The sequence below is a fragment of the Onychostruthus taczanowskii genome, unplaced genomic scaffold (assembly GCF_017590055.1).
Source record: "Onychostruthus taczanowskii isolate IOZ18803 unplaced genomic scaffold, ASM1759005v1 scaffold97, whole genome shotgun sequence".
NCBI classification, from domain to species: domain Eukaryota; kingdom Metazoa; phylum Chordata; class Aves; order Passeriformes; family Passeridae; genus Onychostruthus; species Onychostruthus taczanowskii.
The window spans coordinates 219,188-230,573 of NW_024507768.1; the positions used below are offsets into that span (position 1 = coordinate 219,188).

Sequence of the window (11,386 nt, forward strand, 5' to 3'; positions counted from 1 at the left end):
CCGCTCGGGGCTCGCCGCCGCCAGCCGCCTTCTGCCGGCCGGCCTTCCTGCAGCTGACGCCCGAGGAGCTGCGCCGCGCCGACGACCACGCGGGGCGGGCGGTGCAGAGCCCCCGCGACGGGCGCCGCCGCCTGCCCTGGAGCACGGGATACGCAGAGTGAGCGGGGCCGGCAGCGGCGGGGCGGCCGGGGGGGGCACGGTGGCACCGCTCGGCACTGGAGCCCTGCGGACGAAAGTGGGTCGCGGCGGGCGGCGAGCTGCGTCTGTGCCTTTTGCAGCAGCAGCAGCAGCAGCAGGGAGGAGCGGGCGCTGTGGGTGCCCGTGAGGGGAGAGCATCAGCGAGGGGCTGCGCTCCCGCCGCTCCCCGAGGGGTTTAGGCTCTTCTGTCCGTTTTGTTTTCTGCGCTTTCTGCACAACAGCCGCTGTCACCGATGGGTACCGAGGGCGAGGGAGCTGCGGCGCCTCTGGCAGGACTCGTGGGGAGCAGGGAGCTGGGGATTTCTTGGGAGTGAGACTGCTTGAGACTTCCCCTTCAAGGACCTGATTGTGTTCTTCTTTCGCTAGCTGCGAGTTGCAGCCCTAACTGAAAGCGGGTCAGACTGTGAAGGCTTTTGCTGCTTATTGCTGTCAGCCCACTCCCACACCCCTTCCTCAAGCTGATCTTCCCGATATCCTAGAGAGCTTTATGAGATGTTGATTTGTCCTTGGAGATAGTGGGGTAGGAGTACCCAGAGTGAAAAACACCCCTTTTTTGGTGTCCCAAGAGTTCTTTCTGCAAACCACTTGGAAAGTCTTCCCAAAGAAAAATCACCCTGCTGTGTTTACAGCTTCTTCCTGTGAGCCGGTTCTGCAATCTAGACCTGAAATCTGCTGTGTCAGCACAGGCTGGGAAAAGTCAGTGCGAATCTTTCTGCAAAAGTTCTGCCGGTTTCACCATCATCACCTTCTCCCCTCCTTCCCCGAGCCCCCTGCTCCCCCCAAGAGGTGATGGGACATGGGCGAGGCTGTGATTCTCTCTGTGTGTCCCAGGGGTGCATAGCTGAGGCTGATCCAGGTTTTGGGACAATTATTCTGCCTGGGGCAGTGCTAGGGACCTTCAGCAAACCCAGTTTCTTTCTGATCACTTCCCCTGGTAGGTGTGTGGACAACTGCTCCCCCCTGGACCCAGCTGTGGGTGGGACTCAGTGCTGCTCCTGGCCCCACATCAACCCACACATCTGGTCTGAGACACCTGGGACAGGACAGGAGCACCTGTGCAGGGCATCCCTGGCATCTCCGGGGACACGGGGGCATGAGTGGAGGGGTGGGGGGAAGAGGTGCTGTGGGATGGCATTTGCTGGAACATGATGTGGAAGAAAGGGCCTTTACACCTTTTTTCCTCCTGGCAGGGTGATAAACGCAGGGAAGAGCCAGCACAACGAGGACCAGGCGTGCTGTGAGGTGGTGTTTGTGGAGCAGAGGCCCAGCCCAAGGGCCAGCGGGGAGCTGGATGGGGTGAGAGCCGTGGTGGTTCACAAGCAGGGGCACGACAGGGAGGATGCCCAGCAGCAGGGCATGGGATGGGACCCGTGGCAGTGTGTGCACAGTGGGGATTCCCTCGGCTGTGGCCCTTCTCTCTGCCTGCTCCTACCATCCTCCATCCCCGTGTGACCCCACCAGGGCTGGCCCAGGGACACCAGTGGCCCACGTGCCCTGGTGGGCTGCAGAGGTGCCTGCTGTGCTGGCCCCGTGGTGCCTCGCCTTCTGAGGCTGCCAGAGGCATACGTGCCCTGGTGGGCTGCAGAGGTGCCTGCTGTGCTGGCCCCGTGGTGCCAGAGGCACGAGGTGTGTGACGCAGGGCTGGGCTGCAGCCAGGGATCAGCTGTGTCCAGGCACCCTTGGTCAGCTGCCCCCTGCGCCGAGACCTGTGACACTCGTGTCACTGTCCTCAGCCGGTAGCCCCAGCTGCTCTGAATTCCCCATGCCATCTTGCAGGCTCATTGAACCTTCCCTCTCCTCCCTGCAGGGCAGGAAAGGTTTTTATTTCCACTACTGGGCCTTGTTTGATGGCCACGCAGGCAGCGGTGCTGCTGTCATGGCATCGGAGAGGCTCCACCTGCACATCTGTGAGCAGCTCCGGGACCTCGTGGAGATCCTGCAGGACCCCTCCCCACCTCCCGTCTGCCTCCCCCACGACGCACAGACCGGTTCTGCAGATCCAAACCACGTGTCCCATGCCGAGGAGCGTGGGGAGGCCCTGAACGATGCTGTGCCACGGTTTCACCTGGAGAAAGCAGTGTCCCATGAGAGCCTGGTGATCGGTGCCATTGAGAATGCCTTCAAGCACATGGTGAGCATCCTCTGCCTGTGGGGTCATCCAGAGCAAGCAGCTCTTTGCTGTCTGTGTCTGCAGCAGCCTGACCCCGCTGGTGACAGGCAGCTCTGCAGCAAGGAGGGGCCTGCAGGGAGGGCTCCAAGCACGGTGGTCTCTGTGATGCTCTGCATTTTGAGCTTTCAGAATTCACAGGCTTTGGGCCTGCGTGGTGCAGAAGGCTCCACTGCACTTTGTTCCAGGAGGCTCACCTGCTCCCCTCCTGTCTTGCTCTTTGCTGTCCAGCGAAGCCACGTCCCTGGCTGCCCCAAAACACCCCTGGCCCCTCAAGCCCTGCAGCCACTCCGTGGCAGTGTGGGGAGACGTACCCTGGCTGGTCTCTGCTTCCCACGTGGAGCTGAGGGGCTGCTGGAGCAGCCAGGTGCTCTGTGGGCTGCCCCCCTACCCTCTGTGTCTCCCCAGGACGAGCAGATGGAGCGCGAGCGGGCGGCCCAGCACCTGCCCGGGGGGTGCTGTGCCCTGGCTGCCATCTACCTCATGGGCAAGTTCTACGTGGCCAACGCTGGGGACAGCAGGTACAGCCCCACAGGGCAGCCCTCAGCTTTTGCTCAGTGGCTGGGGACACCCCAGTAGAGCGGGGTGGTGCCAGAGGGATGGCTGGTGAGGAACACCCAGCTCCACCCCTGTCTGGGGGAGGGTGAAGGTGGCAGAACTGGGCAGAGTCATCCCCTGCCTGCTCCGTGGCCCGGGGACAGTGCACTCTGCTGTGATCTCTGTTTGCCAGGTGCACAGATAGGGCTAGAACTGCCTCCCAAAATCTGGGATGTGCTCCCTTCTTTCCTAACATCTTCTCTGCTACCCAGATGGCTCTGGATGCCCTGGCCCCTGCTGCTGGCACTGGCCTGGGCTGCAGGTTGGAGAGTGAAAATTGCACTCAGCAAAGCTTTCAAAAATGTGAAAGAGTCATTTTAGAGTACACTTTATACCAGTGACCTGTTTCAGGAGAAGGACACAAAGCCATGTTCAGTGGGGGCTTGGAGTCCAAGGACTTTCATTTCTGTGTTTCCAGGGGTGGGCTGCAGTCACTGCACCTGTGTGTGCCCACAGTCCCAAGCAAAGAAGGGCAGGTCCACCTTACACTAAAGGTGACAGTGCAGGTGAAGCTGGTTTGAGCTGCCCTGTGTTTATCATTGGATCAAAGAATGGTTTGGGTAGGAAAGGACCTTAAAGCTCATCTTGTTCCACCCCCTGCCATTTGCAGCCACCTTCCAGCAGACCAGGTTGTCCCACGCCCCGTCTGACCTGGCCTTGAACATTTCCAAGAATGGGGCAGCTGCAGTTGCTCTGGGTATTTATGGCAGGTTACCTTGTCCTCAGCAACGTCAGACCAGCAAATACAGGCTCTGGTCAGTTGTCTGGGGCTGGATGTGCTCCCAGCTCTGGGACAGAGAAGGAGATCCCTCATTTGGGGTGCGGGTCCCCCTCCATGGCAGCAGCAGCCAGGCAGAGGCCATGCAGGATGTCAGCATGCACAGTCCTGAGTTGTAACTGTGCCTCTGTAATCTGTGATGCTCTGCATTTTGAGCTTTCACAATTCACAGGCTTTGGGCCTGCGTGGTGCAGAAGGCTCCACTGCACTTTGTTCCAGGAGGCTCACCTGCTCCCCTCCTGTCTTGCTCTTTGCTGTCCAGCGAAGCCACGTCCCTGGCTGCCCCAAAACACCCCTGGCCCCTCAAGCCCTGCAGCCACTCCGTGGCAGTGTGGGGAGACGTACCCCTGGCTGGTCTCTGCTTCCCACGTGGAGCTGAGGGGCTGCTGGAGCAGCCAGGTGCTCTGTGGGCTGCCCCCCTACCCTCTGTGTCTCCCCAGGACGAGCAGATGGAGCGCGAGCGGGCGGCCCAGCACCTGCCCGGGGGGTGCTGTGCCCTGGCTGCCGTCTACCTCATGGGCAAGTTCTACGTGGCCAACGCTGGGGACAGCAGGTACAGCCCCACAGGGCAGCCCTCAGCTTTTGCTCAGTGGCTGGGGACACCCCAGTAGAGCGGGGTGGTGCCAGAGGGATGGCTGGTGAGGAACACCCAGCTCCACCCCTGTCTGGGGGAGGGTGAAGGTGGCAGAACTGGGCAGAGTCATCCCCTGCCTGCTCCGTGGCCCGGGGACAGTGCACTCTGCTGTGATCTCTGTTTGCCAGGTGCACAGATAGGGCTAGAACTGCCTCCCAAAATCTGGGATGTGCTCCCTTCTTTCCTAACATCTTCTCTGCTACCCAGATGGCTCTGGATGCCCTGGCCCCTGCTGCTGGCACTGGCCTGGGCTGCAGGTTGGAGAGTGAAAATTGCACTCAGCAAAGCTTTCAAAAATGTGAAAGAGTCATTTTAGAGTACACTTTATACCAGTGACCTGTTTCAGGAGTAGGACACAAATCCATGTGCAGTGGGGGCTTGGAGTCCAAGGACTTTCATTTCTGTGTTTCCAGGGGTGGGCTGCTGTCACTGCACCTGTGTCACTGCCCACAGCCCCAAGCAAAGAAGGGCAGGTCCACCTTACACTAAAGGTGACAGTGCAGGTGAAGCTGGTTTGAGCTGCCCTGTGTTTATCATTGGATCAAAGAATGGTTTGGGTAGGAAAGGACCTTAAAGCTCATCTTGTTCCACCCCCTGCCATTTGCAGCCACCTTCCAGCAGACCAGGTTGTCCCACGCCCCGTCTGACCTGGCCTTGAACATTTCCAAGAATGGGGCAGCTGCAGTTGCTCTGGGTATTTATGGCAGGTTACCTTGTCCTCAGCAACGTCAGACCAGCAAATACAGGCTCTGGTCAGTTGTCTGGGGCTGGATGTGCTCCCAGCTCTGGGACAGAGAAGGAGATCCTTCATTTGGGGTGCGGGTCCCCCTCCATGGCAGCAGCAGCCAGGCAGAGGCCATGCAGGATGTCAGCATGCACAGTCCTGAGTTGTAACTGTGCCTCTGTAACAGCCTGTGTTGCCTTCTCAGGCGTCAGACCCTGCCAGAGCTGAGCCCAGCCTGGCCTTCCATCACCACAGGAGACTCACAGCCACCAGTGCTGGAGATCCTTGGGCCTACCATGACATCCAGAAACATCTCATAATCAGACCTTTCTGTTTTCTTGAGACATTAAACTGTAAGAGCAGAGCCAGCAGCCAGTGGCAGTGCTGGTGTGGGGTGGGCACGTGTACCTGTCTCCTGCTGCAGGCGTGTGTGCAGCTCCCCTCTAAAGGGAGCCTTTGTGCTGCTCCTTTTCCAACCATATTCTGTCCTTTGATTTGGTCTGCTTCATTCCCCTCTGCCCCCTGCTTCTCTCCCGTTTTCCCTTCCTTCCTGCCCCTCTCCTGCACAGGAGGGAGAGCTGCCGTGCCCTGCCCAGGGCGAGCAGTGAACCCAGGAAGCAGCCCCCACCTCAGGCCGGGAGAAGGGTGGGCAGCAGAGGGGAAGGGGTTGCACCACTCCTGGGAATCAGCCCTGGAGAGCCAGGCTCAGCTCCTCTGCCAAGTCTCCTTCTCTCTAATCTCATCCTTCCATGTTTCATTGCAGGGCCATTATCATCCGTAATGGGGAAATCATTCCAATGTCCAGGGAGTTTACTCCAGAGACAGAGAGGCAGAGGCTGCAGTTTTTAGTAAGAAAGACCTTTCTTCTAACCTCATTCCTGCTGAAACACCTCCTGGCCTCTTCCCAGTCCCCTGTGCTGCCTGCTGGGCTGCTGCCACGGTGGGTTCTGGACCCGAGGGCAGCCCCATGGGCTGGATGAGCCTGGGATCCTCATCCATCCCAGACTGCTTCCTGGGATGGGAGCAGGCACTGGGATGCAGGGAGCTGGCATGGGGGCATCTTGTGGCTGGCAGAGCCTGGTTTGCTGTGTCAGAGGAGCTGCAGTGCTCCTGCCCAGCCCTACTTTCTTCCCTGGCTGCTCCCCGGAGAGTCTCAGCTGTGCCAACGGGCCTCTGTCCTTCTCCCTGAAAGCTCCCTGTCCCTCTCCTGGATGAACCCCCTGGTGCCACCCAGGGAGACTCTTTGAGGTTATAAAGACCTCTCTGAGAGCAGCACAGGGGAGGAGGAGTTTGTGTTGGAGAAGGTCTTGCTGGATGAAATTTCCTGGCTTGCAATGTACTTGGAAAAACACTGAGGTGTTTTTTCTGGAATCTATTTTTGAATGACCGAGAGGAGGAAACTGCTGTGATCAGAATCCTCCTCAGCTGGCTGCGAGGGGCAGGGCACAGGCTGGGGACAGGCACACACTGCTCTGCCCGTGATGCTGAGGCTGTGGTCAGGGCTCCCCCACAGTGGGCTGGGGGTCTCCTCTGCCCCAAGCCCCTGCCATCCCATCTTCCCAAGGGGTCTCCTCTTCTCTTCCTGCTTTTCTTTCCCCTTCAGCATTTTCCAGCACTCCCTGTTCCTGGTCCCCTCCACACTGTGCTCCATGAGGGCTTGGGGCTGCCCTGGGCAGGGCTCTGTGCTGCTGCTTGTCCCTTGTCACGGTCACAGGGGACTCTGTTTCAGAAAAAACCCATCACTCTTTTCCTTGGGTGAGTGCCATGCCCTGCACTGAGCCTGGGATCCTGGATCTTGCAGCTATGGCTCCTTCTGGGTAAATTCCAGCTTCTCCTGGAATTTGCTGGGGTTTGATTGTTTGATCCCTTTTGGAGATCTTTATTTCTCAGAACTCTCCATGCAAAAGCTTCACCTTCTTGCTGGGTGCTGGCATGGCTGTCCTCAGCTCCAGTTTCCCCTCTGGCTTAGCACAGGTGGGCAGCTTGCAGCTGCCTTACCAGCACCTCTCCGAGTGGCTGCCATCCCACCAGGGAATGCTGCAGCTGAATGGTGGATGGCGGATCCTGGTCTGGGCAGGGCTGGATCCGCAGAGCCTGCCCTCCCAGCCCTGGGGCTGAGCCAACACTCCTTCCTGCAGGCTTTGCTGAGGCCCGAGCTGCTGGGGAAGGAGTTCACGCACCTGGAGTTCCCCCGCAGGGTGCAGCCCAAGGAGCTGGGGAAGAAGATGCTCTACAGGGACCAGGACATGAATGGCTGGTAACCCCCAACCCCTGGTGGCACTGGGCTCATCTCTGGCATGCCATCCCATGGGCTCTGGCACGCCGGGTGCCCAGGTCCCAAGTGGTCAGGGAGGTGCTGGAAGCTTCACCTGCTGATACCCTGTCTCTGGCTCATTTTAACCAGGGCTTACAAAAAGATAGAAGAGGATGACCTGAAGTTTCCACTTATCTTTGGGGAAGGCAAAAAGGTAAAGTACTGTGGCAGAAGCTTGGCAGGGGTTGTTTCCTGCCTGCTCTCACTGCTTTGGGGGATTTCAGCCCATTTTTGGTACTGCTGTTATCACCAATTCTCAGAATAGAACTGGATTAAAGTTCTCTTTTGATTCCACCATTCTCCAGGCTCGGATGATGGCCACAATTGGGGTCACAAGAGGCCTGGGAGACCACGACCTCAAGGTGTTCAGCTCCAACATCCACATCAAGCCTTTCCTGTCCTGCTTCCCAGAGGTAAGCCTGGCTGCCAGCAGCTTGGCACCCAGGGGTCCCTGCAATGGCCAGAGCCACTCGGCAGGCCCAGACCCGTGACGTGCCCAGGGCAGCAGGAGCCTGCTCTGCCTCTCTGCCCCTCAGCCTTGCGCCTTGCCCTGTTGCCTGCCAGGTCAGGGTTTATGACCTCACGCAGTACGAGCACTGCCCTGACGACGTTCTGGTGCTGGGCACCGACGGGCTCTGGGACGTCACCAACGACAAGGAGGTGGCAGGAGTGGTGATGGAGGTGCTGACCAGCTATGAGCCCAACGACCCGTGCAGGTGAGCTGCAGGTGGGCAGGGGGACAGGCGTGCTGTGCACGCCACCACCTCGCCTTGGCCTGGCTCCTCGGAGCAGTGTTGTGGCCACGCATCCCTCTGGGCTCCACAGAGTGCATTGCTCCCCTGGATGGGCATATCTGAGCCTGGTCTCTCCAAGGGACCCTTTCCTGCAGCTCTGGCTTCTCCCTCCTTGCCAGGGTGCTGCCTCGGGGGTCTGGGGTCGCTGCTGAGCCGTGCTCTCTGCTGTGCCTGCAGGTACACCATGGTGGCCCAGGAGCTGGTGGTGCGGTCACGGGGGGTGCTGAAGGAGCGTGGCTGGCGGCTGGCCAACGACAAGCTGGGCTCTGGAGATGACATCTCTGTTTTTGTGATCCCCCTGGGTGGCCCCGGCAACTACACGTGATGCTGGGTGAGCCTGGGGCAGCGGGGCCCAGCTTGCCTGGATGGAGACACTGTGGAGTGGAACCCTGGGGCTGCCTCGGGGCCATGCCTCCTCTGAGCACTCGTTTCTTGAGCCAGCTGCAAGAAGAGTAAGAAACCTGGAGCCTCAGTCTGTGCTCCTGTCCAGAGCATCCCCCTCCACGTGCTTGCATCCCAGTCCCAGGTGGAGATGGAGAGGCCCTGGATAGAGTGTGAGCACTGGGCTCGAGGGATGTTCTCATGCTGCTACTTTCTCAATGCTGTGAAAAGCCTGAAGGCTCCTTGGCTCCTCAGCATGTCCTTTGCCTCTTGCCGTGGCTGTGCTGACTGCAGCCCCGTGTGACAGCCATGGGGCTGCTGGGGCACTCATACCTGCTGCAGCCACCCCCTGGCTCCTGCCCCGGGATGCTTTGGCCAGTGACACTGAAGCTGCTGCTGGAGGTGGGAGCTGGGGCTCAGGTGGGATGTGACTGGGAGTAAAGTCCCACAGGCAGCTGGGCAGTGCTAAGCCTGGCACAAGTCCAGTGTGGCCCCACAATGGCCATCCCGGCCTTGTGCTCCCCATTTTCAGCTCCTCTCACCTTCATTCTGTCACAGACTTTGTCTCAGTCTCCAGTCTGGGAGATTGGAGCAGTGGCCAAGCTCTGCTGTGCACCCAGAGCCCCGAGGAGGGAACAGCAATTGCACCAGCACTGGCTGTGCCACAGGTTCTGCCCCTTCCTCTCATGCCTTGGGTGGCTGCAGTGCTTCTGGAGCCAATTATTTATTAACTGCAGAGCTGAGCTGGAAAATGTCTAAATCCTTTCTTGGTGTGGGGAGTCTGTGAATGTATGTCTGTATTTTGGAGTGGCTCTGAGTTAGCAGCCTCACACAGAGCAGCCCTATTCAGGTGAGCTTAACAGCTTAACTGCACTGGATCTGCTTAGCCCAGGGCTGGGAACCCACAGGAAAAGCAGCTTGGTGTGACCAGGGCAGGGAAAGACAGCTCCCATGTTTTCCTTAATGATCTCAGAACTGGTGCAGAGGGGAGCTGAGCAGTTGATCTCTACTCTGGAGTTTTGCATCACACACATCTCTAACCTGGAGCATCCACATCCCAGACCTCTGCAGAGTCCTAAACCGGGAGGGATGGTCCCATCCTGGCAGTGTGGGGAGGAGAGCTGGGCCATGTCCCTTGTTTGGGAAAGGCTCCGTGGCACCAGTAGTTTGTCTCTTGTCACTGGGTGCAGCCAGCTCCCGTCAAGTGTCACCTCTAGTGAATGTTGTTTGTGTCCTGTAGCCACAGGTGGGATGTAAATAAACTGGGGGCACACAATGGAAAGTGAAAGTTATGCACAAGATTTGAACCTGTTGGCACCCATGCTGAAGGGAGTGGTGCTGGGGCCAGGAGCCTGTCCTTGTGTAGCACTGTGTGTTTAAATAAAGATTTTGCCACTCGCAGCCCTACTTTAAAGTCTTTCTTTGCAGAGCTCCTGCAAAGACGACTTACTCGAAAGCCAATTAGCTCTGATTAATTTATGTAGGCAGGCAAACCGGCCTGCGCAGAGCCACGTGTGCTGCTGTCCATCTGCCCTTGGCACTGTCAGAGCCCGTGCAGTGTCCATCCAGCGCCCCTGGGCAGGGGGAGCTGCTGGGGTGCTGCCAGGCTGGGGGTTTGGATCCCTGGATCTGGCTGGATGCCGCCAGCCTGGGGGGTTTGGATCCCTGGATCTGGCTGGATGCCGCCAGCCTGGGGGGTTTGGATCCCTGGATCTGGCTGGATGCCGCCAGCCTGGGGGGTTTGGATCCCTGGATCTGGCTGGATGCCGCCAGCCTGGGGGGTTTGGATCCCTGGATCTGGCTGGATGCCGCCAGCCTGGGGGGTTTGGATCCCTGGATCTGGCTGGATGCCGCCAGCCTGGGGGGTTTGGATCCCTGGATCTGGCTGGATGCCGCCAGCCTGGGGGGTTTGGATCCCTGGATCTGGCTGGATGCCGCCAGCCTGGGGGGTTTGGATCCCTGGATCTGGCTGGATGCCGCCAGCCTGGGGGGTTTGGATCCCTGGATCTGGCTGGATGCCGCCAGCCTGGGGGGTTTGGATCCCTGGATCTGGCTGGATGCCGCCAGCCTGGGGGGTTTGGATCCCTGGATCTGGCTGGATGCCGCCAGCCTGGGGGGTTTGGATCCCTGGATCTGGCTGGATGCCGCCAGCCTGGGGGGTTTGGATCCCTGGATCTGGCTGGATGCCGCCAGCCTGGGGGGTTTGGATCCCTGGATCTGGCTGGATGCCGCCAGCCTGGGGGGTTTGGATCCCTGGATCTGGCTGGATGCCGCCAGCCTGGGGGGTTTGGATCCCTGGATCTGGCTGGATGCCGCCAGCCTGGGGGGTTTGGATCCCTGGATCTGGCTGGATGCCGCCAGCCTGGGGGGTTTGGATCCCTGGATCTGGCTGGATGCCGCCAGCCTGGGGGGTTTGGATCCCTGGATCTGGCTGGATGCCGCCAGCCTGGGGGGTTTGGATCCCTGGATCTGGCTGGATGCCGCCAGCCTGGGGGGTTTGGATCCCTGGATCTGGCTGGATGCCGCCAGCCTGGGGGGTTTGGATCCCTGGATCTGGCTGGATGCCGCCAGCCTGGGGGGTTTGGATCCCTGGATCTGGCTGGATGCCGCCAGCCTGGGGGGTTTGGATCCCTGGATCTGGCTGGATGCCGCCAGCCTGGGGGGTTTGGATCCCTGGATCTGGCTGGGAGGCACAGCAGTGGCCAGTCCGGTGGGAACAGGAACACCACTCACGGAATGGAAGGGAGAAAGGATAATGGTTTTCCTGTCTGCGGGGGAGGGAGTGGGGCAGGCTGTGGC

General features: G+C 59.6%; 1 protein-coding gene across 1 annotated transcript; it reads left to right on the forward strand.

Moving 5' to 3' along the window:
• Positions 1-8: 8 nt before the first annotated feature.
• On the forward strand, positions 9-9,973 carry PPM1J (protein phosphatase, Mg2+/Mn2+ dependent 1J; the record flags this gene model as incomplete). Its single annotated transcript, XM_041427001.1, has 10 exons — positions 9-157; positions 1,389-1,494; positions 2,006-2,329; positions 2,774-2,886; positions 5,862-5,946; positions 7,237-7,355; positions 7,503-7,566; positions 7,718-7,825; positions 7,977-8,128; positions 8,384-9,973. Coding segments are annotated over 10 exons (1,368 nt in total), but the record flags the coding sequence as incomplete, so codon positions are not given.
• Positions 9,974-11,386: the final 1,413 nt, after the last annotated feature.